The 18080-nt window shown below is 42.7% G+C and overlaps 1 protein-coding gene across 1 annotated transcript in view; it reads right to left on the bottom strand.

The window, feature by feature from the left end:
* Nucleotides 1–1821: 1821 nt before the first annotated feature.
* The window catches only part of znrf1 (zinc and ring finger 1), a 55580-nt gene continuing 39321 nt past the window's right edge, over nt 1822–18080 (bottom strand). Inside the window, exons 3-5 of the mRNA XM_053631270.1 lie at nt 8326–8431; nt 6484–6572; nt 1822–3283 (exon numbers count right to left, since the gene is read on the bottom strand). Coding sequence (XP_053487245.1) covers nt 6515–6572; nt 8326–8431 — 164 coding nt within the window. The 3' untranslated portion in view covers nt 1822–3283; nt 6484–6514. The remainder of the gene's footprint in view (nt 3284–6483; nt 6573–8325; nt 8432–18080) is intronic.

The following is an 18080-nucleotide window of genomic DNA, read 5'->3' as shown; positions in this document are numbered from 1 at the left end:
TACTTAGCTGAGATGACTGCAAAAATGGAGCTCCAAAAATGGAGCTCCTCATAAAAATTCCTCCTAATTTCCTGTAACCACACAGTAACTGTCATCTGTTGGCTTGGAAAGATGTCCTGTTTGATAGTAGAGTAATATACACTATATGGCCAAAAGTTTGATGACACCTGATCATCACACTCAAATGTGGTTCTTCCCCAAACTCTTGCCACAAAGTTTGAAGCACACAATTGTACAGAATGCCTTTGTATGCTGTAGAATAACAATTTCACTTCACTGGAACTTAGAGGTCCAAAAATGTTCTAGCATGACAAGCGAGCACAAAGCGAGCTCCATGAAGACATGGTTTGAGTGAAAGAACTCTGACCATGGAACAATGGAGCGTTTTCTTCTTCATCATACAGCTTAATTGAGGAAGAGAAGGCAAGTCAGTGGAGGTGGTGCTCTGGGCAATGTTCTGCCTTGGGTCCTGGCATTCATGTGGATGCTACACCCCTTCAATGGCAGTGACCTCTTTCAGCAGGATAATGCTCCCTGCAACACTTCAGGAATGTTTTGAGGAATATAAAGAGTTCATGATGTTGACTTGGCCTCCATACCTAGATCTCAATCTGATCGAGCATCTGTGGGATGTGCTGGAGTGTTTTGTGGAGTCCATGCCTCGTTAGGTCAGAGCTGTTTTGGCAGCACAAGGGGGACCTACACAATATTAGGCAGGTAGTTTTAATGTTATGGCTGATCAGTGTACGTATATTTACAGTGACTCTCCATAAAAATAATAATAATATTTTGTTAAACTGTGTGTCAGTCACAGTGAATGAGGACTAGCCTCTCACTATCTCCACCATCCTTACTTAATAAAGCTGGTATTGGGACATGGCCGTGTTATTTATGTAGTTTTGGATTTCCCCCTAATTTTATCCCTTAATTAGTCATGGCCAATTCCCACCTATAACACGCTCTGAGGAACACCCTATCCACCCACTTTCTGCATGCATGAGCTCTCAGACGATTGCCTATGACTGGCTAGTGTCGCTGTGATTGATAAGGTATGCCACCCCTCCCTCCCTGAACTCGCTATCCCCGGATGATCGCGCAACCGCTTTTCTGTTGTCACTCAGGATTCCCATGTCAGCATTATGTTTAATCCCGTGTACACCTAATCATCTTTTGTATGCTCTTCGCATTCCCCTGTGTAAAATGACACCTAACTTATTCCCCTCCATTTTTTTTAAGCACAACGGTTCTCCATATTTTTCAGTAGAAGAGGCATGACCCTGTTCTGCTCACATTACAGCTCATGATCAGGGAACGTAAGGGTGACCTTGAATTGTGAATTTCCCATTTGGAGGTGGATTCAATGTATTGACAAAATGAAAAATGAGATAGTAGAGATAAAACAATTTTTGGAGATTTTTCTGCAGCCCCACTGGGAAAATGTATATTAATGTTTACTCTATGGAGAGAGCCTTTGCTGACATCCTGTCTTATGATCAATGGCTAGGCGAATTGTCCAATTTTCTCTCGTTTGAGAAAATTATGCCATTTAGGAATCTTTTCTCAGGATGGTAATCTTAGCTTGCCGTTTAACCCTAAATATCTTCATGACTCATCACATTTTAAAGCCCTTTATTAATTATCCCCACCCCGATACACCCCTTTTTTTTCTCTCCTCGTGTAGGTGGGTTGTTAAATGGGTACTAATACAGTATGTCTTCATTTGGACCATCTGCAATTTCCTGCACCATAGTGAAAACCGGGAAAAAAAAAAAATGTATTGACATGCACATTACTGTCTCATAGAAGGAGAGATACACAAAGTCCATTATTTTGTCTTTTTTAATTATAGATATCATTATCAGTATTACTCAGCCCACAGACTGCACATCAAAGTCATCAGACAATTAAGTTTGTACATCCTAAAAACAGGCATCCATTCACATCTTCAGAAATGTATTACCCATAAAAAAAATGAAATGATGGAAAGCAGGAAATGAAAGCGTCCCTTAACGACGCTCCATCGTCACCAAGTGCGCATTTCCTGCTTTCCAATTCGCTTTGCGATCATTTCCATCCTCACCCCACACCTCCATTTCCCAATGAAGATAACACGAAGTACAAGCAAGGCCCACCTCATCATACCAGCGGGATCAGGACTGCCATTTGAGTGGTCAGTTTGCATGGCCCCGCCTCTTACCCTTCAGTCCTTTTCAGGCTGTTTCTGTCCATCATATTTCCCTTGTGGATTTTTTTTTTCTTACAATTCTCACATTTTTCTAATAGCGGATGTTCTTTATACAGCAGAGGCATCCAGGAGCTTCAAGAGTTTATTTTTGTGAGAGTTTTCTCACAGGATTGTAAAGAAAAAAAAAAGAGGAGAGGAAGATCGTATCTCGCAACAGTTTCACACCAGTCTGTCTGTGGTTCCACATCCAGACATTAAGCAGCTTTCCAGATGTCTACGAGCAAGCACGCACACAAACACACACGCACACAAACACACACACACGCACACGCACACACACACACACACTCATGGGAGGAATTGGAGTGACATTGTAAATTGAAAATGTAAATGAAACATCAGTAAACGTTCCGATGTGACTCAGTGGGAAATTTCAATTCCCAATGCTGCCAACCCCACCCCCTGCACACCCGCACCCACACACACAAATCAGACTGAAACGTTCATAGCACAGCAAAATGTAAACTTCACACACACACACACACACACACACACACACACCCTGCTTTGGCGCATAGAACACACACCCACGTGAATTCCAACCCCATAATCCAGGTATGCCTCTACACCTAACCCCGCCCCTATGCCACACCCCCATTTTCAAATAAGGACAACATGAAGCACAAGCAACACCCATCTATTCAGCATATTCCACAATTGGCACGGCCATCTGATTGGTTTTGTTTGGCCCTGGCCCCTCCTCCAGCTGTGAGCCCTTTGTCAATCTTCCTGTTGGACAGGTACATCAGAGGAACGCAGGAGAACTCCGAAGACCTGAGACTCCAGGGGACAAAGATCCAGCATCGGTCACTAAAATGGGGGCAGTTAGCGGGTAGCGCGGTCGCTAGCTAGTAGAGCAGGCAAGGGGATTGTGGGATACGTGTGAAAATAACACTCGACGGTGTGTTCTGTTCTTCTATTTGGTTTCCGCGTCACCATCGCCGCAGGTTTGATCCAATCTGATCGAATAAATAGGACTGATTGTTTTATTTGGTTACATCAGTGTCCAGATAGCTATGTGCAGGTCCATAAAGTGCCCTGAGAGAGAGAGAGAGAGAGAGAGATAAGTATATAGTCGCGGTCCCAAGTTTACATAATCCTTGCAGAATCTGCAAAATGTTAATTAAACAAATAATTAAATTGTATTTTGTTTATTTATTTCTGCCCTGAGTCCACAAGACACAATAATAACTGAATTTACACATATGAACCAGTTCAAAAGTTTACACACACTTGATTATTAATACTGTGTGTTGTTACCTGGATGATCAGGGACTGCTTTTATGTTTTGTGATAGTTGTTCATAAGTCCCTTGTTTGTCCTGAATAGTTAAATTCTTTGCACATTCTTTGTGTTTCCAGCATCTTCTGCATATTTGACCCCTTTACAACAGCGGTTATATGATGTTGAGATCCATCTTTTCACACTGAGGACAACTGAGGGACTTGTACACAACTTTTACAAAAGGTGCAGACATTCACTGATACTCAAGAAGGCAGCACGATACATTAAATGCCGGGGGGGCGGGGGGTGTAAACTTTTGAAGAGGATGGTGGGTGTAAATTGTTACATAAGATATTTATGTGTTTCCCAGAAGACAAAATAATAATCTACACCCACCATACTGTTCAAAAGTTTACCCCCCGTTTGATTAAGACATGCTTAATCAAACTGGGATCCTTTTTCATACCCTTTCAGTTACTCACTGAAAGACTCCAAACTCTATTGGATTAACTGTGCTGAACAAAAAGAAAACGTCTATTCACAGCTGATAGAAAGTACTTGCATAAATATGAATCTCTAATGCACCTGTGTGGATCTCGTGTGCACAACTCTTCAATCAGCAATTAGTCAGGGTGGCTGTGGCTCAGGTGGTAGAGCGGGTTGTCCACTTATGGTAGGGTTGGCGGTTCGATTCCCGGCCCACATGACTACATACTGAAGTGTCCTTGGGCAAGACACTGAACCCCAAGTTCCTCCCGATGGCAAGTTAGCTCCTTGCATGGCAGCTCTGCTACCACTGGTGTGTGAGTGTGTGTGTGAATGGGTGAATGAGACACAGTGTAAAGCGCTTTGGATAAAAGCACTATATAAGTGCGCCATTTACCATCCAGCTATAAAAGATGCCACCTCTGTGTTGCTACTTGCAAGCATGGATCAAAGAGGCCGAAGGCACGGAAGGAGAGTAAGAGGCCATGGCAAAGGGGCCAGAGGAAGAAGAGTTTGCATGTGTGGTGGAGGAGCCGCAGCAAGAGGAGAAAATAGAACTCAAGTTTCAAATGAAATTCGGGCAACAATTATTGACCATGTCATCAATCATGTCATCAATCATGGCTTGTCCTTTAGACAAAGGGTCCAGCCCGTTCTGAGTTGGAGCACTGTGGCATCTATTGTCAGGCTTTTTCGGAACGAAAACAGGCAAGTCACAATGTTACTGCATACCACTGTGTATTTCAGCTTTACTGTATTCTGTACTCTTTACAGAACATCAGTGTCTACAGTAATGCAGATGGTTCATCAATCCCATTTATGTGACTGTCATAATGTCAATTTTGATATGCTTTTTGCTTTTACATTCTAGAATCCACACATTACCACACACTGGTGGCAGACGAAAGATCTTTAATGTTGAACAGGAGGATGCCATTGTAGATATGGTCATGGCAAACAATGCGATCAGACTGCATGAAATCCAGGCAGCAGTAATTGCAGATCAAGGAGCATTTAGAAATATTAACAGTGCGAGTTTGGCAACTATTGATAGAATCCTTAAACGAAACCATGTCAGAATGAAGCAGCTGTACAGAGTTCCAGTCCAAAGAAACTGACATCGTGAAGGAGGCAAGCTTCCAGTATGTGCAGGTACGGATTTGTTATTGTAATAACAAAGGAAGCTGGCTTCAACCTCTGTAAAGTGAGGAGACTCGGGAGGAACATCATTGGGCTCATCAGAGGTCAGAGGAGCGCCAATATCACCATGTGTGCTGCCATCTCCAATGATGGTGTCCTTTGCCACATACCAACTATCAGCCCATACAATACAGAACTCATCACATTTCTTGATGCACTGAATGAAAGATTGGTTCCACCCAAAGAGAGAGGGCTGTTGAGGCCTGGCATGACTCTGTATGTCATCATTTGGGACAATGTTGCCTTCTACAACTCTCACCCTGTGAATGAATGGTTTGCAGCACAGCCCTGTATGATACGATACAATTCCAATTGCATACTCTCCTTTTCTGAACCCAACTGAGGAGTTCTTCTCTGCTTGAAGATGGAAGGTGTATGATCACCGGCCATATGAGCAGATGTCCCTGCTGGAGGCAATGAATGCTAGTTGCCTGGCAATAGGTGCGGAGGACTGCCAGGGATGGATACGCCATTCAAGGAGGTATTTCCCTCGGTGCATTGCAAGGGAAAACATCCAATGCGATGTTTATGAGAACCTGTGACATAATCGTCAGGAACGAATGGACTAAATGTGAAATTCTGAATATTTCAACTCTTTATTTATTTATTTTGATATTTCCACCTTTTGATATTTCCAAGTTTCCTTTGGTTGTTGTTTTTTTTTTTTCCCCAGTATTCAGCATTTCTGAGTTTGAAAAGTATCATATTTCATATTGAAAATTGGTAGCTGTATTTTGTTGTCCGTTGTGTAATGATTGATTGAAAGAATACTTTAATTTCACCACAAGTTGTCGTGTTTGATGGAAATATTTCCTTTTGTTGCATGTTGGTAATGCTTTGTGAGCGTTCGAGCATTTTGCAAACAAAATGAGTTATTTTGGCCAGTGAGCTTCAGTTTAGCCTGCGTGTTAACTGGTTTGAAAATGTGATGTCAGAGTGGACAAATGTGTTGAAGCAATCGAGAAAAACTGTAATGTAGTGTTGCCTTCTTTAGCATCAGTGAATGTTTGCACCTTTTGTAACAGTTGTGTATTACAAAACATAAAAACAGTTGTTGATCATCCAGGTAACAGCACACATTATTAAGAATCAAGTGTATATAAAGTGATTCCTGTGTGTAAATTCAGTTATTATTGTGTCTTGTGGACTATGTGTAAAGATCTGTTATGTGAAATAGCTTATTCAGGGCAGTACTAAATAAAAAAACAAAATCTTATTTAATAAAAAAAAAAAAAAAAAAACATTTAGCAGATTCTGCATGGCAGAATGACCTCACCTGTAAATGATGTGTAATGTACTCATCTAGGAGTGTTCCTGAAAAATCTCACCTTTCTCAGCAGTAGTATGAGGGAATGGAGGTCAGTCAGAAGGATGCTCTGGGCAGGAGCGGTTGATCTCAAACCATGTGTCTATACAGCTAGACATACACACACGATATGTTGGTTAATATTGGAAATAAACACATACTCCCCTTTTTTAAACATGATTTAAATATGCTTAGTACTCCTTTATTTTATCAACAACAACAACAAAAGAGGAGAAACAAGAAGAAGAAGAAGAAGAAGAAAATAATAGGGTAAGGTTAGACAATAGTATCTATCTTTTTCACTGCACAATGTGTGTTAATTCTTTTCTGCCCTTTACCAGCATCTGTTCCTGACCACAGCACTGCTACTTGGAGATTTTTGGTTCGTGGACTATTTCTCAACCAAGCACGTCTACTCCACCTGATACACTCGTATCAGAGGTACACACACTAATGCCACTAGAGGATCATCGGGTCTGAATTTGAGTCACGTTTGAAAAGTTCTGCGAGATTCCCAGGTTCTCAGGATCACTGGTCAGGCCTCTGCGAAATCAATATACAGTCCCCTCCTAAACTACTGGAACGGCAAGGCTAATTCATTTGTTTTTGCTGTAGACTGAAGACATTTGGGTTTGAGATCAAACGATGTACATGAAAAGAGAGTTTAGAATTTTCAGCTTTTATTTCCTGGTATGTATATGTAGATGTGTTAAATGACATAGAACATAAGCACATTTTGTATCAGACCACTCAATCTGTAGGTGAGCAAGAATAATGGAACATGTGATTGACAGGTGTTTCTTTGACCCAGGTGTGTCCTGTTTAATTGATTAAACAAACAATAAATAGCTCTGAATGTCTACTCTCGGTTCACCTGTGAAACTGCATTTGTTGTTTAAAAAGGATAAGCCAACATGAAGATCAGAGAGCTGTCTATGGGAGAAAAGCAAGCCATTTTAAAGCTGAGAAAAGAAGGAAAATCTATCAGATGCATTGCACAAACATTGGGCATAGTCAATACAAAAATTTGCAATGTCCTGAAGAAGAAAGAAACCATTGGTGTACTGAGTAACAACACTGAATGGGTCAGCCAAGGAAATCGACAACAGCTGATGACAAACATTTTGAGAGCTGTGAAGAAAAACCCAAAAACAACAGTCAGTGACATCACCAACAACCTCCACAGAGCAGAGGTGAAGGTATCACAATCCACTGTTCGAAGAAGATGTCGAGAACAGAAACACAGAGGCTATAACACAAGATGCAAACCACTCATCAGCAATAAGAATCAGAAAGCCAGATGGGAATTAGTAAAGAAATTTCAGACTTTTATTTTAACTCAAGTTAATCATGAGACCTTAACCCAGTGGAGCAGTATTTCACCTCCTGACGAGGAGACTGAAGTGTGAAACCCACTGAAACAATCAACAACTAAACGAGGCTGCGGTAAAAGCCTGAAAAGGTATCACAAAAGAAGATACCAACAATTTGGTGATGTCAGTGAGTCGCAGGCTTGATGCAGTTATTGCAAACAAGGGATATGCAACCAAATATTAGAATTTGGTGAATTGTATGAATCTTATAGTTCAGGTATATGAAGCCAGCAACATGTCAGGGTCACCGCTGTAATAATACCTGGCCAGTCATGTAATAGATCCTATAATAATCCCTTTCTACTTATTGAGGGGAAGGAGCAAACAATACAGTGCTACAGTCAGTAACAGTACCTGAAGTAAATTTGGCTAGATAGAAATGCCACTACAAAAGAATGAATAAGTTATCTGGAGGAGAATAACAAATTCACACAACTGGAGAGGAGAAAAAGTACAGGGATTAGTACAAGCATTATCATGCTTGTGTTTACCTTTTGTGATAGATGCAGAGGCACGGAAGTCTAGCGATGGTGTCTCCCTGTTGCAGCTCCTCCAGACAGATCACACACTCGCCTGCGTCTCTTGCCAGCACGTCATCTACACACACACACACACACACACACACACACACACACACACACACACACAAAACTCTTTGTTACATGCAGGTTGTGAAATAAAATGAGCACCTTATCAGTTTATTAACGGTTTCCCGAACATGTGTCTGTGTAAGATACAACATTATTCTTCACCTCGTCCTGACGGATCAGAGAGACTGCACTACTGAATAAGTTCCTGCAGGCTGCAATCTGGGATAAAGAGTCATGTACATTACTGCAAAAGGCCAAATTAGATCAATGTCACACGCCCGCAACCCTGAGGCCTTTTTCCCAACTGAAACCATACACAGCTGACCATATCAGTGACCAGTGGAAAAAGGTTAGCAGAAGGTTACTGCACCACCCTCTGCCCTTTAATTACACACATCCCGATCACTTAATTTCATCATGATCACCATTATCGGCTGAAACGCAGTGTATGTGTGTGAGAGAGAGAGCTAAGCTGAGACTGTGCTGACAGCAGGGGGCGGTGTGGAGAACAATCCTGTATCTTCATAGTCAACCATGTGGCGAAGAGGACGAGTACATGTCCTCAGACGCATGTTGAAACCTGCAGTTCTTTTGATTTAAGCTGATATCTGAGGACAGGCGAACACACACGCACACACATATACATACACACACATACACACACACACACAGACACAATGTTATCTCCATCACAACTGGTAAACATGTTTTTTGCAAAGCCAGGAAACATACAAGAACAACGACCCACACGTTCTCTTTATAAAGACTTGCCACTTCCCTTGGAAACACCTGTGCGGCTGTGCATGCATGTGTGTGTGTGTGTGTGACAGACCAGTTTAGAATTAGTCTAACAGCTAATGCAGTCTAGAGGAATTCTATATTTGGAAGTTAAGTCACTAGCTAACTGTAAATGCTATCAGCGCAACCTTCTGAATTGTTCCACACACATACACACACATTCCATAAATTGGCAGAATCTCATCTGCACTACTTTTATCCTCTGAGGTCAGTGGTACAGTATGCTGTCTTTACACACTTTATTAAAGAGATAGAGAGAAAGCGAGCAAGAGAGAGAAAAGGAGGGGGGCACTTGAGGTTATAGAATTATGGGACAAAGTTGGAGGGTGAGAAAGATAGATATAGGGTGAGGGAGAGAGACAGAGTGAGAGAGAGAGAGTGGGAGAGAGGGCACTCAAAGTAGAAAAGGACAGCTAGAAGTCAAGACAGTGTGTGTGTTCGTGAGTGAGAGAGCTCTTAAGGTACAGGATTAAGGCAAAGACAGAAATACAGAAGGGATGTCTATCAACGCCATTGTCTGTATCTGTTTAGTGCTCAAAATATTTATACCATGACATACTATTGTACATTTCCAACCCTCAAGTCCATCACTAATGAACTGTCCTTGATAAAAGAATTTGGATCCTTTTCCGGATTTACAATTAACTGGGAGAAAAGTGAGCTAATGCCGGTTACAATCAATATCAATCCCAGTTCTTAAACTTTTAAACTTTATTTTTAAAAAAATGATAAAAAACAAAAAAATCCAGGTGAATTTCGGGCAATTCCCCGTTTTATACCACAAAGCCTATTTAAACAATTAGATGGAGCAATTGTGGCATTTTTGTGGGATTAAAAGAATGTGCAAATATCTAAGAAGCACTTGTGTAAAAGTGAAAGAGAGGGCGGGTTTTGCTTACCACAGTTTAAGTATTATTACTGGGCAGCAAACCTTAATGTTTTTTCATGGTGGAAAAAGGAGTCTGAGGTGCGTAGGGATCCTTCTTGGCTTAGGATGGAACAACTCTTCTGCAACAAGACAGCTCTCCCGACCCATCTTAACAGCTCCCGAAAAATAAATGCATCTCTATATGATGATCAATTTGTTATGAATAATGCACAAAAAATTCGGAAACAGATTAAAAACTATATAAAAGGCCCTGACAAGTACTTAGATACATGTTTGGTTGTGTACTAAATTACAAGATAACTGGAAGTGCATCAGTGTTGGGTAAATTATTCAAAAAAGTAATCCACTACAGATTACTAATTACTACTTTAAAATTGTTATCTGATTACATTACTGACTACTGCATGTAAAAAAAAAAAAAAAAAGGAATCAGATTACTAATTACTTTACTTTCATGTTACTTTCAAAACCTATCAAACCCACAAAAATACACTACAAAGTGAAACTCAGTTCTTTCAGTAATTTTAGCGCACGTCAATGTATGATATGATCAGAAAAAGTTGGATTTATCATAAAACTTGTCTCGGGTGTTGTCACTGTTTGTAGGACTACCAGACCGATAAAATATAAAACTTTTCTAACTAAAACACACATGTAGATGTGTACTAGTGTACAAGTTTGCAATTAGCCACTACATTCACTGCCTGCTAATGTTTCTATTTGTGTATGTGTGCATATATAGGTATATATTATATACATAAATAAACATTACATACATACATACATACATACATACACACACCTTTTCCCCAATTCAGTTTAAAACCAGAACTGTGCAGTCTATACCTGATATTATTATTACTATTTTTTTTAACCCTACAACCTAAATTACTAGAAACTGAAAACAGAAGACATTTTCATTTACAAATTATAATTATATATATATATATATATATATATATATATATATATATATATATATATATATATATATATATATATATATATATATAGCAATTTGCAGTACATAAGTGTATTATAATTGTATTCAACTGTTGACATTTCTGGAAAGCTTTCTATCTTCTGTCTAATGTGACTGAGTGACAAAGTTAACTATACTTCGAAGCAACAATGCCTTTCCCAAATGAACAACCTGTTATTTAGGCTACATTTGACAACAATAGCCAACTAATAATATTTTGCCGGATTTACTTATCCATAATATATGTAACAACTGACCAGCAGCTCAATATACTGTGTGAGTGCATAGTCCTTTGGTTTATACAGAAATATGGTTTTATTTTGGAGCTCATAAGGCAGTAAGGCTTTAATTTGGGCTAAAACTGAATCTGTTTGTCCATTCATTGCAAATCAGAAATGTTTACCACAATTAACTGCTCAGCCGATGATACGATATGCACTGAGCAATATATGTCTGTAGTACAAATACAAGCCGGACCTACTACCTCCGCCATATTGGCATTGTCATTTGACCTACAACTTAAAAAGCGCCAACGTGCTGCCTTCTGCCATTTTTTATTCTGACAGCTATTCCCATCAGCGCAAGTCCCATTGACTTATGGGATAGCGCAGTGTCCACTGCTTCCATACTGCAGAATCTCAACGCAAGCAGATACCTTTTCTGCTGTCTGGATAGAAATGTGGATTTTGAGTTGTAGTGGTAGTGGGAATTTCCAGAAACCTGGCAACCATCCTCATGTGCTTCAGCAAGCCATTCTCGAAGTTCCACATTAGAGTAAAAACCTGACACTTGCATAACTTGTTTTAGTTTTGTCTGGTAGGATCCTGATGCATGCACTTATTCTGAAGCTTTCTGGCATGCCTCCTAAAAAAACACACACGAAAAGAAAAAAAAAAATCCACACTACACCACCTACTGATTCATCTGTATTTATTATCTGTTCAAACCAAATAATGTTTTAGTATCCAGTTATAACAATAACAGAGCGCGAGAGAGAGAGAGAGAGAGAGAGAGAGAGAGAGATGATGTAAGGTAGAGAGTTATACATACATAATTGGAGAGAGAGAGAGATGGCAAGAGAGGGATTAATGACATTCTCAATGGTAAATGTGCCTAGATAACGAGGGGCGAGTTTATTGGAACTGTCCTTGAGGGGAATGTCTTTAGATGAGAGCCAAATCTTTTGGCCTGGCTGGTAGCTGGGTGCGGGAGTACAACAACAGTCAGCCAGGTGCTGGTTACAGTCACCAGAGCGGAGCAGGGCAGAACAGGCCTCCTTCCATATCTTGCTACAACGCCTGATGTGGACCTGCACTGATGGAATGGCAATATCGCCCTACTGGGTGGGGAATTGGGGTGGCTCATAACCCAAGGAACACATAAAAGGGGACACACCAGTGGCAGTACTGGACAGAGAGTTGCAGGCATACTCAATCCAGGGAATCTGAGAGCTCCAGGTGGAGGGGTTGTTGGTGGTGACACATCGCAGCGCTGCTTCCAATCCCTGATTAGCCCGCTCTGCTTGGCCATTCGTCTGGGGATGAAAACCCGAAGAGAGACTCACAGTGTCCCCTAGAGTATTACAGAAAGCCTTCCATACCTGGGAAACGAACTGGGGTCTGCGGTCAGACACTATGCCCTGGGGGAGACGATGTAGCCAGAAGAAGTGAGTAGTCACAAGGTCTGCAGTCTCATGGGCTGTGGGGAGCTTGGGGAAAGCAATAAAGTGTACTGCCTTAGAAAAACGATCTATAATGGTCAGGATGGTGGGTTTATCTTGCGAGGAAGTTAGACCAGTGACGAAGTCTAAGGCAATATGTAACCTGGTGCAGCTGGGAACAGGCAAGGGTTGCGGCAGGCCAGCCGGTGGATGGTGTGAGGCTTTGTTCCTAGTGCACACAGTACAGGAATTGATGAAGGCCCGGGTGTCTGCTTCCATGGTTGGCCACCAGAAACGCCGCTTTAGCAGGCCTAGGGTGCGATTGGAGCCGGGGTGGCAGGCAAACTCAGGCAAACTCAAACCCCACTGGAGGACCTGAGAAGGTACAGAGTCAGGGACAAACAGACAACCAGGAGGACCATTACCTGGATCAGCCCAGATCTTCTCAGGTTCAGCCTTAACTCGCATGCTCTCAATGATGTACCCCAGGAATGTGACTGTGGGAACATGAAACTCACTTTTCAGCTTTGACAAACAAGCGGTTCTCCAGAAGCTGCTGCAGGACGATGGATATTGAGAGTGTGCTCAGTGAACACACGGGAGAATATTATACAAATAAACAAACACAAAGCGATTAAGGAAGTCCTGGAATACGTAGTTGACGAGAGCTTGAAACACAGCTGGGGCATTGGTGAGGCCGAAAGGCATGACCAGGTATTCGAAGTGGCCTAGAGGGGTGTTGAATGCAGTCTTCCACTTGTCCCCTGCTCTGATCCTGACCAGGTGGTATGCGTTCCACAGGTCCAACTTTGTGAAAATAGTGGCCCCATGCAGCAGCTCAAAGGCAGAGTTGAGGAACCAGGGCCAGGAATTTCCCATCCAGGGCGTTGACAGTAATACGAGGATCCAGGGACTCAATGGGTAGGCCGGAGTGTGACGCCAACTCCTTATCCAGGAAGTTATCTTCGGGCACCTGAGTCGATAAGTGCGAGGAGGGGAACGGACAGCTGGTTGTAGCACAGGGTGGCAGGAATAAAAATCTGAAAGCAGGATGGGGGTCAGGAGTAGCAGCTGTTTGGCTCACCAGTAGCCCCCGTTCTACTGGTGAACCCCCCCTTAAATGCAAGGAGCAGTTAGCCAGGCATAACAGAAGCATGGGCCCGTCTACTCCGCTCAGCAGGAGTAAGCCGGGTCCAACCCAGCTGCATGGGTTCTTCCCAGGGTGACTTGGAGTTAGGTGACATAATTCTGGGATGGGGATGAGGCTCAGGGGCAAGACTGGCACATGAATGCAGAAGAGAACTGGAGGTGAAAAGTGCCTGGGGTTGGCTGGCTCTCTCTTTGTGCTGTTCCCGCATGCGGTTATCTAACATGATAGCCAGGGCGATTAGTTGGTCGAGGGAGTCTGGCTCGACCTTCAGGGCTAGTTCATCCTTCATCCACTTGCTGAGTCTGTTCACAAACACTCCATGGAGCGCCTCTTCATTCCAGCCTGACTCAGCAGCCAGGACCTGAAACTCCACAGAGTACTCTGCCACACTGAAGGGACCCCTGGCGGAGGGACAGTGTCTGGCGGCCTCCTTCCCCTGGATTGTTTCCCCTTATGGTAGACTGGGAGAGGCAGCAGATTGGACCACCAGGGCAGACTGACTGGGATGGGGGCCACAGGGTGTCTGGGCCAGTTGGGGAAGGATGCTGTTTAGTTGCTGGGTGAGGAGCCCAAGCTGGTCCATCATGGCCTGAAGTGCACGAAGCTGTAGTTCATGTTGATCCAGGAGGGTTCCCTGATGAGACAGGGCTGACTGCAGGGGAGCTGGCTCTGATGGGTCCATGTTAGCCAGATTGTTCTGTTATGCGGAACACAGAGAGGGGAACCAAATGCAGAATACACACACACGACTGAAAGTTAGCAGGATTTATTGAAGGGTAGTGGAAACTGGGGTAAATGGGAAAGGAATATGATAATGAATAGTCAGGGTCGGGATTCAAATTCGCATCCGCTGTGTGAGAGACGAGCGCACAGCCAACACGCCACGAAGGAACGGATAGCGGGGCTGAGCGTAGCAGGAAGTGTGCAGAGAGTGAGCAGACAGGCAGCGTGAGCAGTGAACCTGGAACACGAGGAGAAACAGACAGGATAAGCACAGGGACACTCAACAAAGGAAACACTGGACATGACGGGAAACAAAAGCGAGGAAGGCCAGAAGTGTAACTGAAGCCGGAAACAATCTGGCGATGAGTGGCTGAAAAAGAAGGGTTTATAAATGCTGCAGATTGGATGAGTAGATGAGAACCAGGTGACATCAATCTTCAATCAGGCTGGGCATGAACTGGAGTGCTACACCGACACACACACACACACACACACACACACACCCACAGGAGGGAGAGAAAACACTGGAACACAGGGAAGTCTGCCCGGGCTATGGCATTTGGAACCTATAACTATGGTTTCATCTCGCACACTGGCCTGAGCTTGCTAGCTTGGAGCCTGTGATTTAGCTGTGTATCAGGCTGTAGAAAGACAGTGTGTGTGTGTGTGTGTGTGTGTGTGTGTGTGTGTGTGTGTGTGTGTGTGTGTGAGAGAGAGAGAGAGAGAGAGAGAGAGAGTTTCAGTCCCCTGTTGGCCTCTGTTTCCTTTCCTGGATGCGAGTGTGTTAGGAAGTGTGTAATGAAGAATTGACTGGTAAGCAGCAGTCCTATCCTGACAAACTTCCTCCTAATCAGTAGGTGTGCATGTTTTTATACACTGTTGATTTGATGTCACACACTCCTGACATGTCGAGTGCAGCTACAACATTAAGTTTTACAAGAGTAATTGTTTAGGTTACATTTTTAATCCCAGGAGTGTTCGAGTCACACAGAAACTAATCCCTGTGTGTATGTGTGTGCGCGTATGTGTGTGTGTAAGCGTGTGCGTATGTGAGTGTGTGCGTTCTGAAAATCCCAGGTAAGCTGACCAGTGCACGATCTCTTAAAACAGAATTTACATTTAGCTAATAGAGTGAGAAGGGAAACTAGAAAATAGGCAAACAGATGGAGAGATAGAGAACGACAGACAGAAATATAGAAAGAGAGATGGAAAGAAAACAACAGAGAGGTGACAGACACAGAGAAAAAGAAACAGAGGGGGAGAAATTCAAGTAAAGGAGAAAGAGAGAGAGAGTGAGAGAGAGAGAGAGAGAGAGAGAGAGAGTCATGTAGATCCATTAAAGAGTCTGGACTCATCTATTGTAAGTAAAAAATGTAAGCAGTTCTAAATTCATTTTAAATAAACCTCCCTCATACATACTTTGTAATCATGACATCAAGCAGAAATAACAGTTTAGGAGAGGCCTATATACGGTTCTTTACTGAGGTCACTAACATGGAATGTTATTTGTGGTGTTTATATAGAGAGACATTATGCATATGGTCATGGGTCTAGTGCTCGGACTCGTTTTAATTTAAAGTGTCAATGAAAACAAAACGAGCCTTTAAGATGTGGCCACTGCAACAGCTGCAGAATAGTCGACTACAGATGTGTGCCTATGTAAACAGTAAAGTTATTGACATAGCGATCCTCCAGTCATAAGGAAGCTAAACACACAACGCCTCCATATTTAATCAGTCGTCAGTAAGAGTGGTGAAAGTGAGAATACACCCTGATACCTGAAAATAACAGACTTCACTTCACCTCAGTAATTCTCTGATATCAGGACATTTCATCAGGTGTCATCTCCAACTTGCTGCGTTGGAAAAGCTGTGTGATGTTAATGAACGTGGCGGGGTCTCACTGCTCAGTTTACCTTTTAAACTTCTTCCTTTCCACAGCAGCATAAAAGAAGAAGTGAGAATTTACTGGAGTTTGTGTGTGTGTGTGTGTGTGTGTGTGTGTGTGTGTGTGTTAGAGCTGACTGAAACAGAGCAGAGGCCTCAAATACACATCGTGTTAAGACCTGCTTCATTCCATCAACATCATCAATAAAGCCTGCGGTGTTAAATACTATACACACACACAGAAAATGAATCCTGGAAGCTCTACACTCAGTCTGCCATGTTTTTTAGCACTTTCTCCAAGAAAGTGAGCAGCGTGATTTGTCCTTACAGGACAGCTGTCCTTGCGCAGTGTTCTAAATGGTACAGACTTTATCTCAAGAGCAGAAGACGCTGCCTAAAATAATAAACATCCATCTAAAGCTTGAAAGTATCTTACCTTGTGAATCACACAATAAATTTAGCCATTCTGCTTGGTCATCAGATTTAGCCATACTAAGCTGAGTTTACTAGCATGAGCTGTAACTTTCTCAGGTGCATCTTCACCTTGTTCATTTTCCTAAACTATGTGCTGAAGATGACCCGCTCTCTGGTGATCAATCACTGGTGCAAAATGTTCCACCTGGACCACACCTGAGCTTACTTTTTGAAGACAGCTATAGATTTAAATTCTTGTCATGTTCCTCAAACCATTCCTGAACAATTTTTGTAGTGTGGCAGGAAGCATTATACTGCTGAAAGAGCCCACTGCCATTAGGGAATACCGTTGCCATAAAGGGGTGTACTTGGTTGGAAACAATGTTTAGATAGGTGGTACGTGTCAGTAATATCCACATGAATGCCGGGACACAAGGTTTCCCAGCAGAACATTTCCCAGAGCATCATACCATCTCCGCCAGCTTGCCTTCTTCCCATAGTGCATCCTGGTGCCATCTCTTCCCCAGGTAAGCAATGCACATGCACCTGGCCGTCCACACAATGTAAAGATAACATCAGACCAGGCCACCTTCTTCCATTGCTCCAAGGTCCAGTTCTGATGTGCCCAATGTAGGTACTTTCAGCGGTGGACAGGGTTCAGCATGGGAACTACAGTAGCTCTTCTGTGGGATTGGACCAAACGTTTAGCCTTCACCATGGGTTCCCATGACCCTGTCGCCGGTTCACTGGCTGTCCTTCCTTGGTCCACTTTTGGTAGGTACTAACCACTGCATATTGGGAACATCCCACAAGACTTGCCACTTTGGAGATGCTCTGACCCAGTCGTCTAGCCATCACAATTTGGCCCTTGTCAAAATCGCTCAGATCCTTACACTCGCCCATTTTTCCTGCTTCTAACACATCAACTTTGAGAACTGACTGTTCACTCCCTAAGATATCCCACCCCTTAACAGGTGCCACTGTAACGAGAATGTTATGCACGTCACCAGTCAGTGGTTTTAATGTTATGGCTGATCGGTGTACATTATTATATTACCCATCCTTAATGAGCCTTTGACTAGTTTAGTTGATGCACAGAAGGCAGTTTTCCCTTTGCTTGGCTCCTTTCTTGCTTTTCAGCTCACAAACTCCTT

The sequence above is a fragment of the Ictalurus furcatus genome, chromosome 8, assembly GCF_023375685.1.
Source record: "Ictalurus furcatus strain D&B chromosome 8, Billie_1.0, whole genome shotgun sequence".
Lineage (NCBI taxonomy): Eukaryota > Metazoa > Chordata > Actinopteri > Siluriformes > Ictaluridae > Ictalurus > Ictalurus furcatus.
This window is presented reverse-complemented; position numbering and strand designations above follow the sequence as displayed.